The following is a 24,706-nucleotide window of genomic DNA, read 5'->3' as shown; positions in this document are numbered from 1 at the left end:
GCGTGTTAACTTTGTTTTTTGCGAGTAAATATGCGAGTACTTACGCGCATAAAAGTGACCATGCAAAAAGGGTAACAGGTGCTTTTCCACCTCTTAACCTCAACAAGTTACCACGTATGAAACTTCGAGGGCGGTTCTTGTTTCTTACGACCGATAATTTAAACAACCTAATAGTCACCACGGAGTTGAAATGGGCCAATCCTGCGCTGAATCCACGACCATGGCTTCAAACCTAGAACTTTGGTTTTCAATGCGAGTTTAAAAAAATCCAGTTATAGCAAGCCATATGCGAGGACTTTGAACGTTAAACGATGTTTGTATTATGACACCAACTATGGCTTATTGCCCCAGATACAATAAAAGTAAGACATGTTTGCTTGGTCAATAAACCCAATGTAAACTGTGATTTACCAGACGTAAGTTTTTTATTACAGTCTATCAACACGCCGTGTTGGCAACTGTCTTGTATAATAGCTGAGTTGCAATCGTTAAAATAGCTTTACTTACTCACAATAGTATTTACTGTAATGAATACTTCTTATTTTTCTATATTTCTAGATATCAATCAGAAAATCCATTTAGATTTGCTACAAAATGAAGATTATCGTTGCAAGTTACAGCAAGACTGGAACGAAAACTTTAAACGCCGCTTTGAGGGCCCTTGGATATGATGTGTATGATTTTGTTGAGAACTTCTGGTATCTTGGGGATGACTGGATGCGAATAATGAACAACGGGGGGAAAGTAGAAGATTTTAAACGGATGTATAAGGATGTGGATGTCGCTCTGGATATTCCGGTTTATTTCTTCTGGGAAGAGATACACCAAGCTTTCCCGGACGCGAAGGTTGGTTTTTAACATCCTTGTTTAGTTCTTTTTGTCTAAGTTGCCAGTCATACATTTTTTTAAATTAAAAAAAACAGACATATAAATGGTGTATCACGTATTCATACACCTCATACGTTATAAAATGAGTGTCTTCTTATACACCAAACACACATGGTGTATTCATGCACCTCATGCTCACTGTTGAGTTATAACATGTGTGTCTTCTTACACACCAGACACACATGGTGTGTCCATACACCTCAGGCTCACTGTTAAGTTGTAACCTGAGTGTCTTCTTACACACCAGACAGACATGGTGTGTCAATACACCTCAGGCTCACTGTTAAGTTGTAACCTGAGTGTCTTCTTATACACCAGACACTCACTGTTGAGTTATAACACGGGTGTCTTCTTAATACAGATCATTCTGACCTTAAGAGACGACGAGAGTTGGTGTAAAAGTTTGGACAAACAGATGGAAGAAATGTCTTCAAAGTCTTCGCCATTATATGTGCTTGTACAACTCATGACGTATACTGGGTTTAGATATTATAAATGGACTACCAGGGCAGGTATGAACGATTATATTGTGTAGAGAATACATCGGATGTGTGTCTGGTGTACAAGGAGACACCCGTGTTATAACTCTACAGTGAACATGAGGTGTATCAATACACCATGAGTGCCTGGTGTATAAAAAGACATACACATTTCATAAAAAACTAACTGGTAACCTTTCTTTTTACTTTGACAGCTGAAGTTTGCTTGGGAACAAGAACCAAGTGGTTTTGGCAGACGGTGGACAAGAACGGTACAATACAGAAGCACATGTTTCGTCAGCACAATGTTTATGTGCAACAGGTATGATATATAGTAGGGCGGGGAAAGATGGGACAACTTTTTACTCTATTTTCTTGTCGCATTTAGTAGTAAAAAAAACAACATTTAAAGAATTATAGATCCGTATCCTTACGACTACCGTATACCGTTGTTAATTGTTTGAAACACGATCAGGATACTTAAATTAGTGCGGATATTTATATGGTGATCAGGATATTTATAAGGTGTCCCGTCTTCTCCCGCCCTACTATATGTTTTCTCCGTATACTTCTATCAAGGCACTGCATTTGACGACTATCGTTTGTCGCTAATTCCGGCAAACACAATCTTTATAACATGGGTGTTATGTTTTACACACCTCGTGCACGCCTACAAGTTACCACGGATGTAATTTATTTGTCCTCGCATGGCGGGCAACGACAGTCGTTTTAACACGAGTGTTATGTTCCATACACCCCTTGCCCGCTAATGAGTTACCACGTATAACTTTATAAACGCTAAAACTTATATTACATTCAAGAAAGCCCCCAAAGACAAGCTGTTGGTTTACAATTTGGCTGACGGTTGGGAGCCTCTCTGTAAGTTCCTTGGGAAAGATGTTCCTGACCAAGTATTTCCCCGCATGAACGTTGGTGCCACACTTGTTGCAAATATGATGGCGAAGCACCCGGTAATGAAACGAATGCAGAAGGAGTTCAAAATCTCTATGGGCATAATATCAATACTGATGTTATATGGAGGCTATAAGGTTTTCAAAGGATTCACCTTCCATGCAGAGGACACGACTTTTATGCAAAAGATTTCTTCAATGGTTTTAAATTACTTGCCGAAAATTTGGTGAAAAATATAACAACGCGTTTTGTGTTAATGATTGAAATTTAAAGGTGAGCGGTATGAGCTCAACCTTTGTACCAGCGCCAAATCAAACAAAATACCGCTTTATGTATCTACAGAAAGCAGGCATCAGCACACATGTATACTCGCCGCTAAAGTTTATGATTTATCAGCTACATAGTTGCGGTAAAGTGCACCAGACCGTATATAAGTAAAGTCAAATGCAACTACCGTGAAGTTGCAGCGCTGCAGGTAATAAGTTGTATTTTCTGCATGGGTGTGGTCTTGCAACAGGAACGCTATATATGGGGGCTGGTATTAGGCAAGAGTTAACCCAATACCCTAGCCCTAGCGCATAGATGATAGTTCGCTATGAATGCTACTCAATACAATATTTATCTTTTATATATTTATTATTAACTAGGTCCAGCGAGTAAGAGTTTGTCGTACTATACAGTACCGAGAAAAATATAACTAAAAAACGTTAGTCAGGAGGAAGTGCACAGAAGTCTTATATGTGGCAGTAATCAAGCATTTTAGCGCGTATGTATTTTATTATAGAAGTTTAATTTTAGGTAGCATTTGCTTGTAGCATATGTTACATTAATGTTAACCGTAATAAAACTCGCGTTTATTTGATACAAGGATTGTACACGCGTTATACCAATTAAAAATGTTCCGCTATCGTCTATGTAAAAAAGAATAACTGAAATTTAATCCCTCCGGTTAGGTTTAGTGATAGAATTAATCTTACCAAATTAAATATGAGACCAATAAGTTTGTACCCCGACATTGTCATACCAAAAGTACCATTAGGTAGGCTCGTTATAGATGCAATTAAAGTACACGGAGACCGTGTAGCTTGGGTAAGTTGTTAATATACATTATATAGCAAGTTGTAATGCTTATGATTCGCAGATTGATGTTAGCAACGGCGGCGAAAAATACTCGTTTAACAGAATCCGTAAGGCGGCGCTAAAGTGCGCAAACGCGTTATACAAAGAGGGGATCAAGCGAAACGACATCGTTGGTGTATTATGTCCTAACTCATGCCAACAGAAAATTCTTGTATTGGCCCTCGCTTTATGCGGATGCACCATCGTACCCGTCAACAATTTGTACTCAAAAGGTAATGTTCAAAACTTATATTTCCCCCACCTTATTTGCTAACCACTATAACCACTAACCCCCTAACCTATAGGTTAGTGGTTAGCAAATAAGGTGGGGGAGGGAGTTTTTCATTAGCACCCAAAACTATTAATATTTTACTGTAGCTTTAATATATACCGCCATACCGGTAGCGTTTTTTGTAATTTGACAAATAACTAATAAACTAAAATTGTGCTTAATCTCTTTGAACACAATAACGTAGATCAAATTAATTGAAACTAGTTTAACACTGAAAAGAGTTATTACCAACTAAATGATAGTCGTTAAAACACTACTAGACATAAAAAACTGCTAAAATAATATCAAGTAAAAGCGTGGATACTGAACCAAACATACAATAAAATAACAGTGACCAGTAGTCATAAGGAATACATTCATCCCAAAGTTACATATGTGTTGTAACTCTTGAGGGTATGAAACAGAACACCCGTGTTATAACGGCTGTTGTTGCCCCGCCATGCGAAGATAGGTATGTTACATTCATGGTAACTCGTAATGGGCACAAGATGTATGAAACAAAACACCTGTGTTTTAAACAATGTGTTTTTTCTGTGCATGCAAGGATCAAACAAACTACATTCATTTATTCATATTTTAGATGAGGTTGAACGACAAATGCAAATTGTTGAACCAAAGATTCTGTTTACGTCATCCGATCAAATAAATAAACTGGAATGTTGTTCACCAAACGTAAAGGTGAAAATATGTTTTACTCATTATAGGGCGTTTTATATTTAATTTTTATGATCTTTTTCAGGTTTACATATTTGGACCAAATGAAAAAGAAAATGTTTTTCTCAAGTTTTTGGAAGTTGGGGAGGAAGAAGGTATTTGGTTTGATTGGAACTAATGAAATTTATCATCATGTGGGGGTAAAGTGACAGTCATAATAACACAGGTGCTTTGTTTCATACACCTGTTGCCTGCTTACCACGAAAGTAACTTTTGGTGTACTATTAGAGTAACTTTTTTCCTGGTTTTCTACTTCTTGGGGAAAAATACATATTTAAAGATGGTTTCTAATTCTAATGCAACTAAAGTGCAACCACTTTTTTACTGACATTCTTTCCAACACCTTTTATCCATAGTGTGTTTTAAGACTGTTTTGCTGTTAATTCTCTTCTTTTCGTTCATTAAATACCATGATCATTTTTTGAATAAAAAATCATGTGATTTGCTTATTACGTTATGGAAACATATCATTTTTAATTCCCCAGGAACCCACTTGGATGGCGAGATCGACATCATGAACGACGATTTGTTTTTACTTTGTTCAAGCGGGACAACTGGCCCTCCCAAGTTGATACAACATACCAACCATAGTATGGTGGCTGGGACACAAATTACTAGGTTGGTACATATGGTTTAACTGTGAGCATGAGGTGTATGAATACACCATGTATGTCTGGTGTATAAGAAGACACCCATGTTATAACTTGACAGTGAGCATTAGGTGTATGAATACACCATGTGTGTCTGGTGTATAAGAAGACACCCATGTTATAACTTGACAGTGAGCATTAGGTGTATGAATACACCATGTGTGTCTGGTGCATAAGAAGACACCCATGTTATAACTCGACAGTGAGCATGAGGTGTATGAATACACCATGCGTGTCTGGTGTATAAGAAGACACCCATGTTATAACTCGACAGTGAGCATGAGGTGTATTATTGCTAACGTTTTTTTCCAGAGTTTTATACAAGCGAGGTGCAGGAAGTGCATCTTACACCAGTGCTCCAATGTTTCATGTTGTTTCTATTGTTACAATGTGCTCACATTTATTGCAAGGCAGCACTCTTGTTCTGCCTCACAAGAACACATTAGTTGAGCTACTGGAGTTAACCCAACAGTATAAAGTAAGTTTATGTGCAGCTGAATAAATATTGTGTAACAGCATAAAATTTGTCCAATTATAATATATTATTTATTTATTTCTTGAGTACAGTAACGAATATCATGTTAATTATTACAGCGAAGAGAAGGGAATTAGCAAAAAACTACAGTCGTTATGGTGTTCAAATATTTTATTAACAAAACAATTTTTACCTTTTACATCTATAGCTATTCTAGTAGTTATTAAACACTTTAAACCCAGATTGCAATAAATTTAATTGCCTTGTTATTTGAATTAGTTTATAGTTTTGAATCACTAAAACACTTTTCACTTTATATAGATTAACTTATTCTGGTAGTTACCAGACCCTTTAAACCCAGATTACAATAAACTGATTTCCTGGTTACCTGAATTAGTTTATAGTTTCGAAAATTCTGGTCTTGGAATTCATTCATGGCCATAGTTCTTAAACCTAATGAAATTAAATTCTGTTTTGTTGTAAATATTTTCATGTAAAATGTAAATCTTTATTCTATTGTTACTGTGTTCGGTCATGAACTTCTTTCTTATCAGTGAAAACCTTAACTGCTAAGTTTTCATAAAAATAATCCAACTTTATTTTAGGTCACACACGCTTTCATGTTTACTCCGAAATTATTCGAAATTATGAAATTTGACGAACTCAATAAATATGATGTTTCTACTTTGCAAGAGATCAGCATAGGGGGTTCCCCTTCTACATTTGAGATCAAAAACTTGGTGAAGAAAAAACTTGACGTTGTATCTGTTTTGGATGGTGAGTGTATGGAATGACACATAGGCACCAAATTTGGGGTGGCAGGGTGGACAGGCATCCCCTGGAGTGAACAGCAGCATCAATTTATTATAAAATAATGCACGTCTAACTTCTAAAAAGTCAGTAATCATTTTTTATTTAGTAATGTTTAAGTAGCATTAATGTTTAAAAGAATGCAGGTCTAACTATCCCTGCCTTCCCTGCGGTCTAAAAGGTTTTGCTAAATGTTTAAAATATTTCAAATGTATAAATGTTTTAGATGAAATATGTTTACACAGGTTATGGATTGACTGAGGGCATGGGGATTGCTTGCACGGATGTTGTGATATCTAAGCCTGGATCAGTTGGCTTTGTAGTTCCTAATGTTTCACTCAAAGTAAGTCTATGGTAGCTTGGTGGTAAGCATGAGGTGTATATATACACCGTGTGTGTCTGGTGTATAAGAAGACACCCATGTTATAACTCGACAGTGAGCATGAGGTGTATAAATACACCAAGTGAGTCAGTTGGTTTAAGTTAGTTATATTTTCCTTTATTATCTTCTTACATGGTTTCTTGTTTAAGATTATGGATATTGAAGCAAGGAAAGAGCTTGGTGCCAATGAATGTGGTGAAATAATGGTCCAAAGCGTTCAGGTCAGTTGGTAGTTCTGCAATAACAACTTAGTGCGCTCAGTTTTAGTTGGAAATATTTCATCATCGAAAACCTTTTCCCTGTAACTTTTTATGACTTCCTATATTGCTTCCACTAAACTCTTTGATTGACAGGTTGAATGTTTATTTCGATAATATGTTTTGTGTTCTGCAGTTTACATCAATGCATGAAAGAGTTAAACTTATGTAATATGTTTTGTGCACTCATATTGTTGGATGATTCTCATTTCATCATAACAGAACACACCAAGTGCTACTAAATATGCAGCAGTTTTTGTTCACTACCAAATGGGACGAGAAAAATAGGATGAAAGGTCTTCCCATCTTCCCCCACTCTACTATAATTATTGTTTTTATACAGGGATTACAATTTTTGTATTATAATAACATTTGATATACATGGTCTTCGAAAAGTCACTGTGAACTCTTGTAATTATATTTTTATATTTACTGTTTGAGGTTTTTAAAAACACAATAAGAAGAGTCCAAGCCTGTATTAATGCTAACGGGGGTCACTTTCAACATCATTTATAATTGTCATTCATATTTACTTCCTGGATTCTATACTGAAACATATCTGTTAATAAATGTATAAGTACACAGTGAGTTCCAAACACACTGTATCTCCCATTAAACACCATCGTATTTTCCCATTAAACACCATATGTTTGCAGACTGCAAAAGGTTATTACAAAAACCCTGAAGCTACAAAGAATATGTTTGAAGATGGCTGGTTAAAGACGGGTGATATGGGATATTATGATGAAGATGGAAATCTTTATATAACTGATCGAATTAAAGATGTTATTAAAGTTAATGCAGTGCAGGTACAATGGGGGTTGTTTATAACAATATAGTGGTTAATAGAAATTATATTTGGAATAGCAATTGACCACTATTCAGTGCAGGTACAATTTGGTTATTGTTATGGTTTTGATTGTAATTTCTCCAACCACTGTTAACTAATGGGTAAAATTATCACCCATACAGAAAACAATCACCCACAAAGTTACATACGTGGTAACTTCTAAGTGGGCACGAGGTGAATAAGACAAAACACCTGTGTTATAACGACTGTCGTTGCCCCACCATGCGAAGATAAATAAGTTACGTTGCAACTTATAAGCGAGCGCGAGGTGTATGAAATGGTTAACCCATGTTATAACATTGCCCCTTGGGTGCTAATACGCATAATGTCACCTCTGTTTTAAAAAAAAAAATTGTGTGACTTTTATGCAACTATTGTTACAACACATGTCACCATTATTGCATCACAATACAGGTTTCTCCCACCGAGCTTGAATCTGTTTTAATGAAACACCCCAAAGTTTCCGACGTCGGGGTTATTGGGGTTCCCGATACGGTGGGGTTCGCAGGGGAAGTACCTAAAGCCTTCATAGTGAAGAAAGACCAGGAGTTGCTGGAACACGAGGTGCATGAGTTTATTAAAGGTAAAGTTGGTTTGATTTTTTTCTTTGTTCAATTAATAACGTGATATTACCCAATTACGGTAAAACGGTAGCATAATCGACTTTGAATTAAGTATTAAAAAAAGCACCAATATTAAAGTTATCACCATCATGATGCATTGATGGACGGTGGACAAATCTTTGATAAAATAAGTTGCTATAAGATTGTATTGTAGTTGAAAGGGAAAAGTTCCCAAGACTTTGCGAATAACAGTAATCAAAGATGGTTTTATGTAATAGTGGAACAGTAGGTTGATGGGTTTTTATATTGGGAATAACTTTTCTTTTTAAAGTTACTTTTATTGTACATTTGTACCAACGTTTTGACTGCCATATGGTGGTGCATTGTATGAATGGTGGGGTTTTAAAATAATATAAAACAAAGTTATTTCAGGCCTAATTATCATCTCTTAATAGATAAGTTGGCAGATTATAAACAACTAAGAGGAGGCGTGGTGTTCATTGATGCATTGCCTAGAAGTGGGAGTGGAAAGATATTGAAACGAGATCTTTTACAAATGCATCAATGACTTGCTTTTTTCCTCGCTCTGTCAGAAAACGACAGGCGTGAGTTAACTGTTTCAAACCTCTTCCTCAATTCCAAGTTTATTCTTGCGTATCGGGATACCAGCAATTGTTATAACACAGGTGTTGCTAATTTAATTACATAACAAAAAGGAAAACAATGCGAGAGAAAACGGCTGACGCAAAGCGAATTATTGAATATATCGTTTTTATTCTCGGGTGAAAGTTAAGAGGGATACCGCGGTGGTCGTTATGGGCAGTGCACTTAAATGCATATAGTTTGGTCGGGATACGACCCCCATAGACCGTTGGTAACTGTTAAAAACACGCTTAGGATATTTGTATATAATGAGCTAAAGGTGTCCCATTTTCCCCCACCCACAAAAGAGTTCAAAATATGAAAATCATGAGTGTGGTTCGTGCGACGCTGCGCGCAGGATGGTAGCAGCGCTGAGCTTCGAACCCAGTATGTAAACCTACAGAATGAAAACATGTCTTATCTTACCCCACCCTATTGTAAGTCTTTTATGTACCGAATGTGATCGTAATTCGTAACAACGATCCGGTCCTGGCTTAAGAATTAAACCAGCTCCGAACATTCTCAAAAACGACAGAAATCTTTTGTTTCAATTTTATTTATTTAGCATTTTGCGAACGAACACTTATTGTTCCATTTGTGCAACAATAGCGTTGAGAACATCTTCAACATCTGCAAAGGGAATGTGGGGTTTAAATATTTCATACAGACACCGTGTACTTATTATTTATTGTAGGGAAAGAGGGAGATGGGTCAACTTTTCGTTCTATTTTCTTGTTCAACTTGGTAGTAAACAAAAAAGATTGAAATAATTTTAAAACCGTATCCTCCTGACTCTAATAGACCGTTGTTATTTATTAAAACACAATCAGGATACTTGGATATTAGGTGCTAAAGATGTCCCACTAAACCTGCAGTAGGCTATCATACAACACACACGGAAATAGTTTTAATACTCACCGATTTCGGAGTGATCCCTTACTTGTCTGCAATAACAAAAATATAAATAAAGTTTACGCAACGAAATGGATCAGCATATCCCCCCGAAAACAATCACCCACAAAGTAACATGCATGGTAATTAACTCGTAAGGTGTCACGAGGTGTATGAACACCCGTGTTATTTATAACGACTGTCGTTTTCCGGCCACTCGAGGATAAAGTAAGTTACATTCATTCATTCATACTGTTATTAATTAAAACATATACTTACTGATTCCACGCTGAAGGTTGCTTACTCTTTGGAATAGTTGCATGAATAACTTCACCGGCCTGGGCAGAAGCGCATAGCACGACGATCGCGAAGAAGATGATCAGTTTCTGGTTCATTTTGACAACTTTGTAAATGTACGAATGAATATTACTGTTAATGCATCAGCTTTTACTGGCAAGAAACTTTTACAGTTTGTCTCGGTTTTAGCGGAAACGAATGTTTCAGCCAGGGTGGTTATGACGAACACAAACTGATTACATGGAATGCCATATGTAGTCTATTGCCTAATGGTGCATTATGGTTTTAATATGAAGTTTCAGGCATGAGAAATGTTAAGAGTGTTAAAAACACGATTAGAAAATATGGGATATTATGTGCTAACGGTGTCCATCTTACTCCGCAGTACTGTAATACGAGAACAAAATATAGTTGGGCATTAAATAAAACTGTAGACATGTGTAGTGTGTACTGTTTGTGGATAGGCTAGAGAAGACACTAACATTTTTGAAGTGTAAAGTGATAAGTGGCAAATCAGATTCTTGCCTATCTGTTTGCCATTGCGAGTTTTATAACATTTTTATGAAATCATTCGCGTAGAACCGAAACAACAGCAAAGCTTGGGATCCCTGGATACAAAATTAAAATTTAAACTTAAAATATTGTCGTGTTTTATAGCAATATTGACACCGTGCTTAGTTATAGGTACGTAGGGTATATAGCAGTAGAGGTTGGTGAAAAGGTTGATGGCTCGGTGGTTGATGGTTAGAGAGGGGTCCCGGGTTCCTAATAAAGCTATACGTACAGGTAACAAACGGTTGGTACTTAGGGGTTAGTGGTTAGCAAATAAGGTGGGGGGAATCTGTACTAACACCGTCTGTGCTATTTATTCACAATGTAGTACTGTATACAAAGTATGAAAGTAAAGACAAGTACTAAATTATGTTAAAACCTTCTAATTCACTGAAACGTTATTTAGAATGTTTTATTAAAGGTATAAGCATTATTTAAATTTACCCATGTAAATATACAAGATACATAATATATATGAGTTGAAGAAACATCTGATGGATATTACAAGGGGAAACTTTAAAGATTTTGTGAAGAAGAAAGGAAATGATATAAGTTGTACAAACACAAACGAAAGCATGCATGATGTCATGCCCTGTCACCTGGAACTGTTGTCCCCTGAACTGGTGAGTGGTTCTTTATACATGGTTGACAACTAATAAATTGTTTCTGAAGTGTTGTATATCTTGCTTGCCGTTGCATAGTTGTAGTTTAGGGAGTCTGCAGATACAGCTTCGAGGCACGACGCTGCTACCATTATAGGAGTATGTGTCCTTGGGCAAGACACTTAACGGCAATTGCTCTAACTAAGTGGTCACTAATGGGTTATCCAAATTGTCAGCCATACAGAAAAACAATCACCCACAAAGTTACATACGTGGTAACTCGTAAGTGGGCACGAGGTGTATGAAACAGAAGAACACCCATATTATAACTACTATTGTTATGGTTAAAAAATCCTTAAATAAAAAATATGTTTTGTTAAAATTATCCCAGAACTTTCCAACAAGTGAAGCTTCATCGGAAAATTTCTCCGAGGAAGAAATTGATGAAGTTGAAACAAAATTAATCGAGAATGAAATACTTTATAATGGGAGAAATAAGAAAGTAGGTTCAAACTTTTGTTTACAAGTTATTAAAGGTAATGGGATTTAGCAAAGCTTTTGCAATACATTTTTCAGAAGTACATTTAAAGTAACATACATGGTAAGATGGTAACTCGTAAGCTGGTACGAGGTATTAAACTTGTGTGATAACGGCTGTCGTTTTCCGGCCACGCGAGGATAAAGTAAGTTACATTCATTCATTCATACTCAATTCTCAAGCTTACAATAATAGTGAAAGGCTTTGTGAACCATTTGTAGTAGGCGGCTCAATTATTCAAACATAGGTGCAAACTATTTAAAATGAATGGTGAGTAGCGACAGTGGAGACACAATCCTGTGAAATAAACTTAATTGTTCTAATGTTTACTGATTGGTGTAGTATAAAAAACTGGGATGGCTGCTTTGATAAATGATTACCAATTCTTTAGAACAAACTCGAGAGGTCTAGAAGAAGGATTGACACGAAAAGTCATAACGAAGAAAACTGGAATCAGAAAATGGAGGAAGCCGTTGCGAGAATGCGAAAGTTGGATGGGATATTGGCTGAAAAAGTTCAGCGAGAAAAACAGGTATGTTTGGAAATACTTGGCATGAGGGCACTGTTTATTAAACACTGTTTTTACTTTGAGGTAATTTCAAACTTTTGTATATATATTATTAAATGGTTAATGTAACAGCATACAGTTTAGCATTTGTATTGTTCTATTATAGTAGGTTGGGGCAAGATGATTCATGTTTTCGTTCTCTTTTGTTAAACTATTTTGTAGTAAACAAAGAATATTTACAAAATTGTATAACCGTATCCTCATGTCTTTAAAATAGCGTTTTTAAACACGATTAGAGAATATGGGATATTATGTGCTAACAGTATCCATCCTATACCACAGCACTGTAGTTTAAATCTGAAGTTTTGCTTCTGATTTGGTATGTTTATATAATTAATGTTCAAGGTGAAGAGGGAAACTTTAATTTACCAAAAACTTCTCCAATCTGATCTAATCGAACCAAAACAAAAGGAATCCATTCCAACAGATGTGAATAAAAACACAGTCAAGTTTCTTGCATTGTTGCCCCCACCCCAACAACTTGAAGGTAAAATAAATGTAGCAGTCTTGTTGTTTATTTTGTGCCAGGTGTTTATATTGAAGATAAAATGTCAATCTGTAAACTAAAATATGTAGAGTTTTTGTTTATCTTTGTTCTTGTGTTATGTAAATAGTAAACATCATACATACACATAAGAGCCAGTGATGCATTACCCCCATTTGATTGTATGTAAAATTTAAACAAGCATACCAATGAAATGTCCAAATTTTTGTAAATAAAAACGCTCAGATGGGATTTGCGTATAAATTAAATGCTTGTTTACTTCAATGTTATTTTTACGGCTTCCCACTGTGTACATACAAGCAATATTAATTTAGATTTTATATGGTTCGCACTGCCATTTCTGGCAATTTTTGCATGCTGATTATAACAATAACATGAAATGAAACCATAATAATCAGTACAACCATCCACAGTGTTACTGAAGAGAAATGAAGTATCCCAACCCCCTCAACCCCCTCAACCAATCTTTCCAACCCAGATCATTGAAGACACCACGAAGGTATGGCTTCAATTTTAAACTAACACCCTACACGCATGCATTAAATAAATAGGATGCGACTGTTTTAATGTAGTTATACTTTTTGTTTTATCAACAAAACAAATTTGGTGCTTGCAGTCATAACTTTACTCCATTGAACTTCATAAATATTTACACTCACCAACAAAGTTGTTTAAGTGGTAACTTGTTAGCTGGCATGAGGTGTATGAAACAGAACACCTGTGTTATAACCACTGTCGTTACCCTGCCATGTGAGGATAAATAAGTTACATACGTGGTAACTTGTAAGCGAGCACGAGGTGAATGAAACAGAACGTTTGTGTTATAACGACTCTAGTTGCCCCATAACGCGAAGATAACTAAGTTACATTCATTCCGAGTTAGAAATTAAAGATTTTCTTTATACATATATTTAAGTGTGATTTTAACATTAAGTTATTCCTCAGGTAAAACAAGACCCTCCCCCTCTCACCCGTCCTCGTTCATCCGTTGAATCAACTTCCGATAATTTGGATCACGAAACAACACAGAGATCTTCTTCATCCAAATGTCGATCAATGAAACAAAATGAGAAACAAAACTTTATAAAAAGAAACATTGAGGTAAGAGGGTATGGAATGAAATTTAACTTTTTCTGAGCTATCAAGGAAAGATCTCCCATCCATTAAAGCCCTTGTCACTTTGTTAGCTACTTTCGGAGAGGCAACGTTGGTCAAATTAGTTTCACAAATTTAAATATTCCCTACGCTAAATGTTGGCACATCAAGTTATTAATAACTGCATAAAATGTAACAAAACCTTGAATGAATAAATTTAACTTATTTTTCCTCGCGTGGCCGGAAAACGACAGTCGTTAAACAAGGGTGTTCTGTTTCATACACCTTGTGCCGGCCCACAAATTCCCATGTATGTAACTTTATTGGTAATTATTTTTTTGATTTTTTTCTATAGTTAGTAAAAGAGGCTGGAAGTTACGTTCAAATGACAGAAGAGGAAAAACAACGATTGTCGGAATTATTGCAAGATTTGAATGAAGAAGCTTTTAGTGTGAGTTTGGTTTCAATAAGTTTAATTTCTGTTTAATACAAACAATGAAGTCAAAGGAAAATACAATAAAATCGTTTTAATTGTGAGTTTAATGATAACATACAACTAAACATTAGTTTAATGCAGTTCATCTGGCAAGTTTGTGTGACGATACATGATATATTCGTGCCTGGTGCGTGTATTCATTCCTATAGTTATGCTTGAGCTGATTTTGACTCTTCGAATACGGTGGCAAAGATTTAAAAATATTTTAAGCGAAAAAAAAAGAAATATCGACAAAACAACAGTTGTTAAAACATGCTTACAGTTATTGTATGCCATGTAATATGACATATAACTATAAGTCTATAACAATATTTATTCCCAGGAAACAGAAATGAAAATGGTCCCAACGCAGCAGAACGGGTATTCCCCTGACCCGATAGAGTTAAAACGATTGCAAGAAATTGATTTCAATCTTCAACAAATTTCAACTTCGTTCGTTAACTCAACCACCGGCTCAGTGCAATCTGTAAGTAGGGGTGGTTTTATTTTTAAATGAATGTAACTTGCTTTTTCCTCTCGAGGCCAGGAACGACAGTTGTTATAACACAGGTGTTTTGTTTTATACTCCTTGTGCCTGCTTACAATGTATGTTGCTTTGTTGGTGATTATTTTTTTGGATTTTTTTATTGCTGTGTTTGTGTGGCAAGAGTGACCATACTAACCACTGTGCCATGACACCGGATGTTCTGTAAGGGTGAGGTCTTCAGTGAGGCACACCTGAGACCTGGGATGTTGGTGTATTACTCCAAAACTCAGGGTTCTATTATCTAGACCGCACTGAGGCAGTTTATAGACACTTATTAATATAGATTTCTTTTTCTAAGGGTTTGGGGTTAGGGGGGTGTAGATCTTATTATGTCTTCATACTTTCTGTTCCAAACAGCAGGCACGATGTGGATGTTCCCACCATAAGCATTTATGTTCTTTAAAAACCAGAAATAACACAGGCCTCGTTATTTTCAGTTCCCAACAGATTACGAACCAGTATCACAGAAAATATCTCGATCAGAATTAACAGAAGCCGCCCACCCACGTGAACGAATGGAAAACATTGAACAAAGGTTGCAACAACTTGACCAGGAGTGGAGGGGCAAGGTTAGTGTTGTGCTATTAAAAAAAATCCAAAAAAATATTTGTCCAAAAGTTACATACATGGTAATTTGTAAGCGATCACGAAGTGTATAAAACAGAACACCCATGTTATAACGACTGCCGTTGCCCCGCCATGCGAGGATAAAGCAAGTTACACGCACATGTTCCAGTTTGTTAAAGTGTGTGAGCATTGGTTATTAAGCTTTTTGGCGGACATGTCATTAAAATCACGAAACCTGCTGATTATTGTTGTTTAGGGATCATAGTTGTAATGTTAGGGTTCCTAGGGTGACATGTTACCCTAAATTTTAAAACAGGAGTGACGTCATGAGTTGTAGGACCCTGGTTTTCCATCTAAAACGGGTTTAAACCTGCTATTAAGTGTCTATACAAACAGAACAGAACATTCACGTTGTAACTTCTGAATGCGCCCTGCCACGCAGGGGCGCAACCAGGGGGGCTGTTTTGCTGTCATGACAGCCCCCTTTTCCGCAGACACGCACGCAGCCAGAAAGTGCTAAGACGCACACACACGCGCGTTGCATTTAATATTACATTCGTTCGCTTAAAATTGGAATAACTTTTCGTTCAATTGTTACGTCACTTGTCCTATTGTAACGTAACTATTAATTATGACGTTTCATAATATAACAATCTGGAGGAATGTGCTAACTGCACAACCAACCACGAGATCGAAACATCGTGTATGAGCGTCACATTTTTACGCTCTGCGCCGGCGTAGGAAATAAAGGAAGACGCATGTGGTAGCATACATTCAACACTTAACAAACGAAGCAATCGTTGTGAATTTATTCTCGTGAAAAGTGACGTAATAAAACTCTGGTTCTCGTGCGGTGTCATCAAACGATGTTTTTTGGCCTTTGTCCAAGCTCTGCCGGGGCGATACTTTATAATAATATATTACAATTTGTGTTGGTTCCAATTTACTGATAGCGTCGCTTCTCGCACTTATATTTGCACCAATTAAAATGCATAATAATCGCGGTTTATCAGCATTTAAATCAGTGGTTACCAAACTTTATCTACTCGCGTACCACTTTTTGGTTCAAGCAGCGTTCTCAAACCACCTACATACTAAACTACTAAAGGCTCGTGAACAACTCATTTTAAATAGTGAAATTAAAAACCGCACGCACACCTATTTTTTCCGCAGGCATGAACTTGGCACTGCCTTTCTCAAAGTTGAAAATAAAAGTAATTTGCCAATTAAACAGGGCAACAGGCGCGGTAATAAACAACCTAAACATGTTCCAGAAGTAGCACTGCTGTATATTTACGATGTTTTCCTCAGCCAAGCAGCATAATTATTACGAAACAGTAGGGATTCACACGTGGATTCATCGCGTCATAATAGCGATTGTTTGACCTGGGAATTGATTACGTCATAATAGCACTTCACACGTTGATTATTTGCGTCATATTAGCGATTGTCCCCTTGATTATTTAGCCTGCAGGTGCTTGAAAACAGGTTGAATATTTGCCTTTTCATGCGCATAAGTAAAGATAGGCTTGCAAAAATATTCTGTACACGCGTAAAACAACGCCTAGGTTTAAAAAGTTAGGAACACCGGTGTAGGGAATATAGCATGGAATGTCAGGCTCTACGTAATTTATGTGGATTAAAATAATGCTCACGACAATCACTAAAAGATCATTTGCGATCGTTTGGTGTGAACTTAATAAGGTGCTCGCGTACCACCTGGGAGGCCTTCGCATACCATAGTTTGGGAAGCACTGATTTAAACTAATCATCAGAAACAGAAATCATACAAAAACTACAGATCGTATGGGAGCAAATAAAACACGATTGTTTACCAACAATCTCGTTTGTGATGGAACAATCGTAATGGTTTATCAAAGGTATTCTGACGTAAATAATCGTTACATTAACATGCGTAAATCTGCAACAATGTTTCCTCTGTTTATATTAATTTAGATACGTCTTTTTAATAATGTAGTGTTAGTTTTAATTTACCGCGTAAAATAGAATATATATTCGTGTGCACAACCAATAAAGGGAGTGTTTTATCGCGTCAGAGATAAACGTGGACTAGACGTAAATATGACAGCCCCCTTTTGAACGCGCTGGTTGCGCCACTGCTGCCACGCGATGATAATCAAGCGAAATTCATTCAAGATGCAATCTGTTTAGTTTAACCTTAAAATTGTTACACATGCTATTCTAAATCAGTGAGGTCCTGCGATGCACGCCATGGGACCCTAGATACAGATGGCACATTACCCAAACACCCATTAGTTCTTAAACATAGGTGACGGTTACAGTGTCATAGACGTTCATTTCCTTTCCAGTATGACGTTGAAAGTCCCCGTTTAAGTGACAACCAACTACAACAACTTCTCAACGACGCTTATTATGATATGTCGTGTACGCCAAGCCATACGAACTTATCCAGCAGAATAAGCGACCATTCATCCGTAGTTGGAAACATAAACGAAGACAACGAACTTGTTTCTACAAACATTAAATTACCTCGAGATGTATTGGATAGTTTATTAAACGAGGCAAGGTCAGAGTTAGGAATAAACGACGACGATAGCACAGTGTCTTCAGAATATTCAGAAACTAACTCAGTTAAAAGTGAGGACTTAGGATGACATTTCTTTGAAAATTTGGCATTTTGTGCTCGTGGTGCTTCATATTTGTTTATGGGACTTTTTACGTAATAGAGCGTATTGTGACGTTGATTGCTTCCACATTCTCGTATTTTTATTTATCTGAAAATATATTTTAAATATTTCGTGCGTGTGGATTTGTCCTGCTTGTCAGCGCGCATGAGGCATAAGAGGGAACTGTCCAGCATGTAATAAGACGCGTTTCGTTAACTTTTAACAGAAAACAGCTGATTCAAAATATCGCTCGTTTATTTTTTGAATAATTTGACAAAAGTGTCATAAACACCTTTGGAAAATTCATATTAAAAATAAACAAAATCAATATTGTACAGGAAAACATATAACGAACAACAAACATCGTAAAAACATGGGATTTATAAGTTTATGATATTATCTGGTTTTACTTGTGGTGTAGATACACCGCTCGGTATGAAGTAACTGTTGCAAAACGTAGATGAAGTTTTGTTCCTTGTTTCGTATAAACCAACATGTATACCGTAAGCACCAACGTTTATGGAAGTACATTTGACTTTGTTTCGCAGGACGGACGAGTTCTGTGGGTAATATAAATTAAAAAGTTGGTTTGGGTTATAGAAATATAAGGTAACTTATTCATGGTTGACACCCCCATGCCCACAGTCGAGTTGCTGAAGCTATTGCAGTGTGTGGATAAGCAGACACGACTTTTGGTTGGTTTGGTCATTTATATTCTCGTGGGTGGGAACTTGAGTGACTTATCCATGGTTGCCACTCCCATGCCCACAGTCGAGTTGCTGAAGCTATTGCAGTGTGTGGATAAGCAGACACGACTTTTGGTTGGTTTGGTCATTTATATTCTCGTGGGTGGGAACTTGAGTGACTTATCCATGGTTGCCACTCCCATGCCCACAGTCGAGTTGCTGAAGCTATTGCAGTGTGTGGATAAGCAGACATGACTTTTGGTTGGTTTGATCGATTGTAGTCATAGAAACATTCTGCCAGATCTGTCTCCTAATCGATTCGACTACAAAATCAAGTAGGCTATATGAGGCGCAAGCAGATTAAGACATCTGCTTTTGGATCCTGTAGCGCATATTCTCTTTTCCAACTTTCTACATGCATTACCGCGATACCAATATGTTTCTACCAAGTACTGCCATTGGTGTCATATAATCATGTTAAGCTTTGATTTGGCATAAACAAAATACTTAAGCTTGTAGTTACGTTGTCGAATGTCTCATGGCAAGTTTCTTGTGATTCTTCGTATTGAAATGTCTCCCCGTTGGTGTACCTCTCGTACTTGCTGCTGAAACTGTCGATCTTTTTCACCGTCGCACTCTCGCTACGTTTCTGTAATTATTCATACAATATATAGTAGGGTTGGGGAGATGGGACACCTTTATAAGCGCATAATATCTAAACATCCTGATTGTGTTTTAAACAATCAGACTACACGGTCTAGACTCTACGTAGGATATATTCTTATAAACCTTGTCCCGCCTTACCCCTTAGTACCATACAGTTATGGTTACCAAAGAAAAGTCTCATCATAGATAAAACATATACATGTATTATCTATGGTCTCATCACGATCAGAGTCGTATAAACACCGAGTAGTCCAACTGCCGTCTATGTGTGTCCAAAATAGAGCGAAAGTGGTGACTTTGACAAAGGGTTTAAACGAACTTGTTAAGTTTTGTTTGTGTTTTCCTATTGTGGGAAGGTGTAAAGCAGCTTCTATTTACCTTACCAAACATTTTTTTAAAAAAATGTATAAATTTAGCCGCATTAAATGACTAAAATGTCGCAAATCAACCGCTTCTAATTCTAATTTTTGACTTTTTTTGACACAGAAAACAAATAACACATGTTTTTTTTACATTTTTCAACCTTTAAATTTGTTTTTAGGCCCAAGTTTTTCTGTAATTTACCGAAAAACATACATTTTCCCTATACCTACTGTGTTATTTTGGACCCAAATTGCCGTTCAATTTGTGTTTTACGTAACAATGGGTTGGACTACTCGGTATTTCTATGGCTCTGATCACGATGTAAGATTTTTGTGCACGAAGGCATATTGGCATACTTCAGCTTCGGTGGTAGTTTTGTTATTATACTATGAAACTATTCCGTACCGAGTTATATGGGCAATAGAATCGGCTGCTGAAGCTGTTTTTCATTCGATCCCGATGCGAATAATCCTTGCAAACACCTCTTGTAACGCGAGCCGTTGTAGTTGGCGGGGAAGGTGCATCGTATCCATGGTATGAACATTCCCTGCATTCGGCTAAATAATTCCTAGCTTTAAAATATTGGGCTTTAAAATCTTTCTCCGACGCTGAACTTGAAGGATATTTTTTAATCGTCTTTCGCTCATCCGTTTTATGGTCGTAACTAGGTAACGTGAGTGACAGGTCAAGAGGTTCAAAAGTTTGTTCCGTTGGATTGCTTTTAATGGTGGTTGTTTTGCGCATTTGCCTGTTTTCACAATTCCGACGTTTCGCAAGCTGTGTGAAAACGAACATAGCGACTATGATGCCAACGATAAGTCCAACAGTTCCTGACACAGCGCATACCACTGTTATGTAGTTCCCGTTATAGACTTGGCCCAACTTTGTAGAGCTTGTGTTCGTTGTTTTTTCCAACCGTTCGTTAAAACTCGAGACAAAATTCCCGAAAGACGGTCTTTCCAAAATTCTTGCGTTTCTGTCTCCCGTTCCGCTTGATCGCGTCGGTGTTGTGACGTAACCGGAAGTTAGGTTTTTAGAAGATGCGTCATTGATTCTTTGAGTTTGTGGAACAAACGTGGTTTCTACGTCATCAAGGAGAAAATAACTTACAGTGGGGGGGAGTTGCCCGCTACCACGTTCAACTATCATCATGATTAATTATGAGGTCAACAAATCGTATTGTCCAACAGTTAACATTGCTCTATGTACAATGCTGAAATACACATATGCGCATTTATAAGTATAGTAGTGTGGGGGAAGATGGGGCACTTTTAGAACATAATATCCAAATATCCGGATCATGTTTTAAACAATTAACAACGTTCTATGGGAGTTGTAAGGAAACAGTTTTATAATTCTTTGAATGTTTTTTGTGTACTAGTACGAAATGGGATGAGAAAACAGAATGAAAAGGTGTCCCATCTTTCCCCACCATACTATATACTGTAGAGTCTGTAGACGTAGCACATTGTATGTGTTGTTGCCACAAACTAACAACAAACAAACGATTGCAAAAAAATAGCTACACGGATTTAAAACTTCACACATAGCTTTTTCCAACACCTTACTATCATATATGTATACAATAGAATAAAAGTAAGTTCACAGCAAAATTTGCTACAATATTACCCGCAAGGCGACACTTATATACATTAACACACACATACACTGAGCGCCAGCCCTTCAACCATAAAATTAAACGTCAAAGTGAATTGTTTTATTCTGCATAACGCTTAGCTTTCTTTGCTTATAAATATTTCATGCGGTTACTTTAGCGTAGCGTACACAAATTTACCCAGCAAATATGACGTAATCGTTTTTTTTTAAATTGGGCGTGGTTTCAAACACGTTACACTAAAATATGAACATCTGCGCTACAGGCGAGAATTTTACTATTCGGTTGTGTCTATGCGAAACGCGTGCATGCTGGTAATGTATTTCGATAATGATAGATCGCTATCAACTGTATTATGTAATCTATTTTCTTTGCATTTGGCTACAAGATAACAATACCTGCCAAACCCTGCTACCACAGTATACTTAAGCGCTATACACTCAAAATTACTGGACCTGTTTCTATTCTGTATATTGGAAGTTAGACGTGGAAAGCAAAGATACTTGGGATTAAAGCCAGTATTTACTCATTACCTCATAAAACATAATACATACATCGCATCTCTAGTTATGATATGCGCCTGCTTCAAAATGCTCACCGTTACATTTATCGCTTCGCCCCATAATGACCGTTATATGTGCCATAACGAGTGGTTGAATTAATAGTCGCGTGCAATTATATTTACACGGCCAAATTATTGCAGACCACACACACAACGTAATTACATGTTCATCCAATTAAATGATTAGACTCGTCAAAATATCACTTTAAAACTGGCGTAGCGACATAATTTCTGGTCAAAACAAAATCGTAAACAGGAACTTGACAATTAAACCGAAAACTGGTTTATACCGATTAAGACTGCAGTAGAATATGCCATAATAGCTATACATTGGCAAAATTTAAGCTAAATATTGTTTTTTTTTTCTTTTAACTTCGTTTTCGGCTTTATTTTTAACATATAAGCAAAAAACACCGTTTTTTTGTCCATCCTATATAACACCATACTTTATTGCGGTCTCTTAATAAGCAACTCGTTATAACTATGCTGTCCTCTCAGTTTAACCAGCACACACGGTATAGGCTCTCCCTCACATATAACCATAGTATGCGCTATGTGTGTACAGACTCTCCTACATAAACTAGACATCAATATTTTATTACCCTGATTAAAATTTACCGATTTCTTCCGATGTCTTCCGAAATTGATTAACACAGCACTCGTTTGTTCTTAAATATATATTTTCCTATACTGCATAAACTATTGCTGACTGGCATATTATAAATCTGTGAAACTCTTTTGACAAATCTATTTTTCGTATACCTACGTTTCGACGTATGACGTATATACGTTCAACGCATCCACGTTTCGACAAATGAATCAAAACGTTTTTAAAGTAAGGGTGGGGCAAGATGGGACACTTTTTCAATCTATTTTCTTTTCCAATTTGGTAGTAAACAGACATTTAACGATTTTTTATAAAACTTTATCCTCACGGCTCCCATAGACCGTTGTTTATTGTTTAAAACACGATCAGGATATTTGGTTATTATGTGTCAAAGCTGTCCCATCTTCCCCCACCCTACTATATATATCAATACCTTTTCTTCTTTTACATAAATATATATATATCTTCCATTTTTGTTTATCTTTTAAACTACGAATTATTAACCGTTTCCCGTCTGTGCCCTGTAGTAAAAAACTGCCCAATCTAACAAGAATTATCTAGTAGCGGTATTTTATATACATGTGTTAGCAAGTACAGACATATGCTACATACCTAATTCGCCGCAATTCAAGCGACAGATGTATTTTAACATCCCAATCTTAATGCAAAACTGCATAGATATTCCCATTTGAGCGACTTATCCCTAAAAGTATATTGATTTTTTTTAACGGATATATGCGTCGCCGCATTTCTTTGCTATAATCTCCTTCTGTCTAAGTTAGGGCATCTCTTTTTATATTATAGTGATATTTTAGGCATGAACTAATCGTGAAGCTTTTCGAAACTTCGTTTCACAGAACGTTCGTATAATAAAATAAATTACCTCTCTTTTTATGGCGACAACATTAAGAAGGAAAAAAAAATAGCAAAAACTTTGACAATTTTCAAAATCAAAACTATTAGCAAAGTTTTCTTTGCAAACACTTTAAACTGGTTTAACTTTTAAAATAGGTAAAGCTCTATGAACCACTTATAGTGTATGCACCTATAAACGACTCAACCTGGCGACTTATGTACTTTTTGTCACGATTTCGATGTTTGATACACACTAACTTAACCATATATGCCACGAAGTTTAAAAACGTTACAGTGGAAGTGTTCGTCTGACCACTAATGTTAAACGTTGATGTCTACTTGAAGGTAAATACAGGGTTACGTTTTCAATCAAAGACAAAGTTTAATCGATATCTTTTGCCTGTTAATTAGGCTCAGCTCAGTAATCGAAATATTCTTCAGTCAGGGCCGTTCATTATTAGCCCATATACGTGTACGCTTGTCATGATAGGGTGGGAAAAGATAGGTTACCCATATTTCACAGAACGTTTGGTATAGTAGGGTGAGGGAAGATGGAACACTTTTTTTTTCATTTTCTTGACCCATTCGGTATTGTAAATAAAGTACATTTAAAGAAATTTAAAACCGTATCCGCACAACTCCCATAGACCGTCGTTAATTGTTTAAACATGATCAGAATATTCGAATATATGTGCTAAAGATGTCCCGTATTCTCCCCACCCTACTAAATTACACATATAACATTGTTTTGTGTTGTAGGATGGGGTAAGTAAGAACAATTACCTACAAAGTTACATACATGGAAAGTCGATTATTGTCTGCTACAACAAACATTAAAACTGTGCACCATTTTGATTTGTTTTGGCTTTATAATATTATTTTAAGACTCCCCTAAAGTATTATTACTGTGGTTGAAAATCAAGTGCGTGCCGTGTGCAATTTTAAGCATGTAAGAAAAAAGCAAATGAGAGAACGCAAGAAAAAGGTAACAACAGGGGTCTCGTGTGTTTAAATATACTTGTAACAGTTAACCT

The 24,706-nt window shown here is 36.5% G+C and overlaps 4 protein-coding genes and 1 long non-coding RNA gene across 6 annotated transcripts; 3 read left to right on the top strand and 2 right to left on the bottom strand.

Moving 5' to 3' along the window:
* The first annotated feature begins 537 nt into the window (after window positions 1-537).
* On the top strand, window positions 538-2,637 carry LOC149729076 (uncharacterized). The gene is made up of 4 exons (XM_089889043.1): window positions 538-846; window positions 1,250-1,400; window positions 1,583-1,689; window positions 2,189-2,637. Exons 1-4 carry the CDS (start codon window positions 595-597, stop codon window positions 2,507-2,509), a joined length of 831 nt encoding a protein of 276 aa, XP_089745169.1. The 5' UTR covers window positions 538-594; the 3' UTR covers window positions 2,510-2,637.
* Window positions 2,638-3,214: 577 nt separating this feature from the next.
* LOC149729075 (uncharacterized) lies at window positions 3,215-9,867 on the top strand. Its single transcript, XM_089889037.1, has 12 exons — window positions 3,215-3,368; window positions 3,421-3,631; window positions 4,271-4,368; window positions 4,430-4,499; window positions 4,890-5,022; window positions 5,367-5,532; window positions 6,135-6,306; window positions 6,585-6,682; window positions 6,871-6,942; window positions 7,635-7,787; window positions 8,243-8,411; window positions 8,847-9,867. Exons 1-12 carry the CDS (start codon window positions 3,267-3,269, stop codon window positions 8,957-8,959), a joined length of 1,557 nt encoding a protein of 518 aa, XP_089745163.1. The 5' UTR covers window positions 3,215-3,266; the 3' UTR covers window positions 8,960-9,867.
* Window positions 9,572-10,339, bottom strand: LOC149729074 (uncharacterized). Its single transcript, XR_016386070.1, has 3 exons — window positions 10,204-10,339; window positions 9,952-9,977; window positions 9,572-9,663 (listed from the first exon to the last, which is right to left on the bottom strand). It is a non-coding gene; the product is annotated as an uncharacterized LOC149729074 (long non-coding RNA).
* Window positions 10,340-10,860: 521 nt separating this feature from the next.
* LOC149729073 (fibrous sheath-interacting protein 1-like) lies at window positions 10,861-18,453 on the top strand. 2 transcript variants are annotated; one of them, XM_089889038.1, is made up of 10 exons: window positions 10,872-11,396; window positions 11,767-11,877; window positions 12,305-12,445; window positions 12,827-12,968; window positions 13,400-13,485; window positions 13,932-14,087; window positions 14,437-14,532; window positions 14,900-15,043; window positions 15,541-15,672; window positions 18,001-18,453. In XM_089889038.1, exons 1-10 carry the CDS (start codon window positions 11,268-11,270, stop codon window positions 18,304-18,306), a joined length of 1,443 nt encoding a protein of 480 aa, XP_089745164.1. In that variant the 5' UTR covers window positions 10,872-11,267; the 3' UTR covers window positions 18,307-18,453. The 2 variants fall into 2 exon arrangements, with proteins under 2 accessions (XP_089745165.1, XP_089745164.1); XM_089889039.1 differs by lacking the exon at window positions 11,767-11,877 and having other exon boundaries at window positions 10,861-11,396.
* Window positions 16,425-23,027, bottom strand: LOC149729072 (uncharacterized). The gene is made up of 3 exons (XM_089889042.1): window positions 20,439-23,027; window positions 19,528-19,653; window positions 16,425-18,878 (listed from the first exon to the last, which is right to left on the bottom strand). The coding sequence occupies exons 1-3, from the start codon at window positions 21,183-21,185 to the stop codon at window positions 18,699-18,701; spliced, it is 1,053 nt and encodes a 350-aa protein (XP_089745168.1). The 5' UTR covers window positions 21,186-23,027; the 3' UTR covers window positions 16,425-18,698.
* Window positions 23,028-24,706: the final 1,679 nt, after the last annotated feature.

This window comes from Ciona robusta, chromosome 11 (genome assembly GCF_009617815.1).
Source record: "Ciona robusta chromosome 11, ASM961781v2".
Lineage (NCBI taxonomy): Eukaryota > Metazoa > Chordata > Ascidiacea > Phlebobranchia > Cionidae > Ciona > Ciona robusta.
Note: the sequence above shows the minus strand (reverse complement) of the source record. Positions and strands in the feature narration are given on the sequence as shown.

Excerpts from the sequence above, each read along its gene's own strand:
- LOC149729076 (XM_089889043.1), top strand. The coding sequence starts at position 595 with ATGAAGATTATCGTTGCAAGTTACAGCAAGACTGGAACGAAAACTTTA. Across the intron at positions 847-1,249 it reads AAGCTTTCCCGGACGCGAAG|ATCATTCTGACCTTAAGAGA; the intron begins GTTGGTTTTTAA and ends TTCTTAATACAG. Across the intron at positions 1,690-2,188 it reads ACAATGTTTATGTGCAACAG|AAAGCCCCCAAAGACAAGCT; the intron begins GTATGATATATA and ends ATTACATTCAAG.
- LOC149729075 (XM_089889037.1), top strand. The coding sequence starts at position 3,267 with ATGAGACCAATAAGTTTGTACCCCGACATTGTCATACCAAAAGTACCA. Across the intron at positions 3,632-4,270 it reads CAACAATTTGTACTCAAAAG|ATGAGGTTGAACGACAAATG; the intron begins GTAATGTTCAAA and ends TTCATATTTTAG. Across the intron at positions 8,412-8,846 it reads GGTGCATGAGTTTATTAAAG|ATAAGTTGGCAGATTATAAA; the intron begins GTAAAGTTGGTT and ends ATCTCTTAATAG.
- LOC149729073 (XM_089889038.1), top strand. The coding sequence starts at position 11,268 with ATGGATATTACAAGGGGAAACTTTAAAGATTTTGTGAAGAAGAAAGGA. Across the intron at positions 11,397-11,766 it reads AACTGTTGTCCCCTGAACTG|AACTTTCCAACAAGTGAAGC; the intron begins GTGAGTGGTTCT and ends AAATTATCCCAG. Across the intron at positions 11,878-12,304 it reads ATAATGGGAGAAATAAGAAA|AACAAACTCGAGAGGTCTAG; the intron begins GTAGGTTCAAAC and ends CCAATTCTTTAG.
- LOC149729072 (XM_089889042.1), bottom strand. The coding sequence starts at position 21,185 with ATGATGATAGTTGAACGTGGTAGCGGGCAACTCCCCCCCACTGTAAGT. Across the intron at positions 19,654-20,438 it reads TCTATTGCCCATATAACTCG|AAACGTAGCGAGAGTGCGAC; the intron begins GTACGGAATAGT and ends GAATAATTACAG. Across the intron at positions 18,879-19,527 it reads GCCATGAGACATTCGACAAC|AACTCGTCCGTCCTGCGAAA; the intron begins GTAACTACAAGC and ends TATTACCCACAG.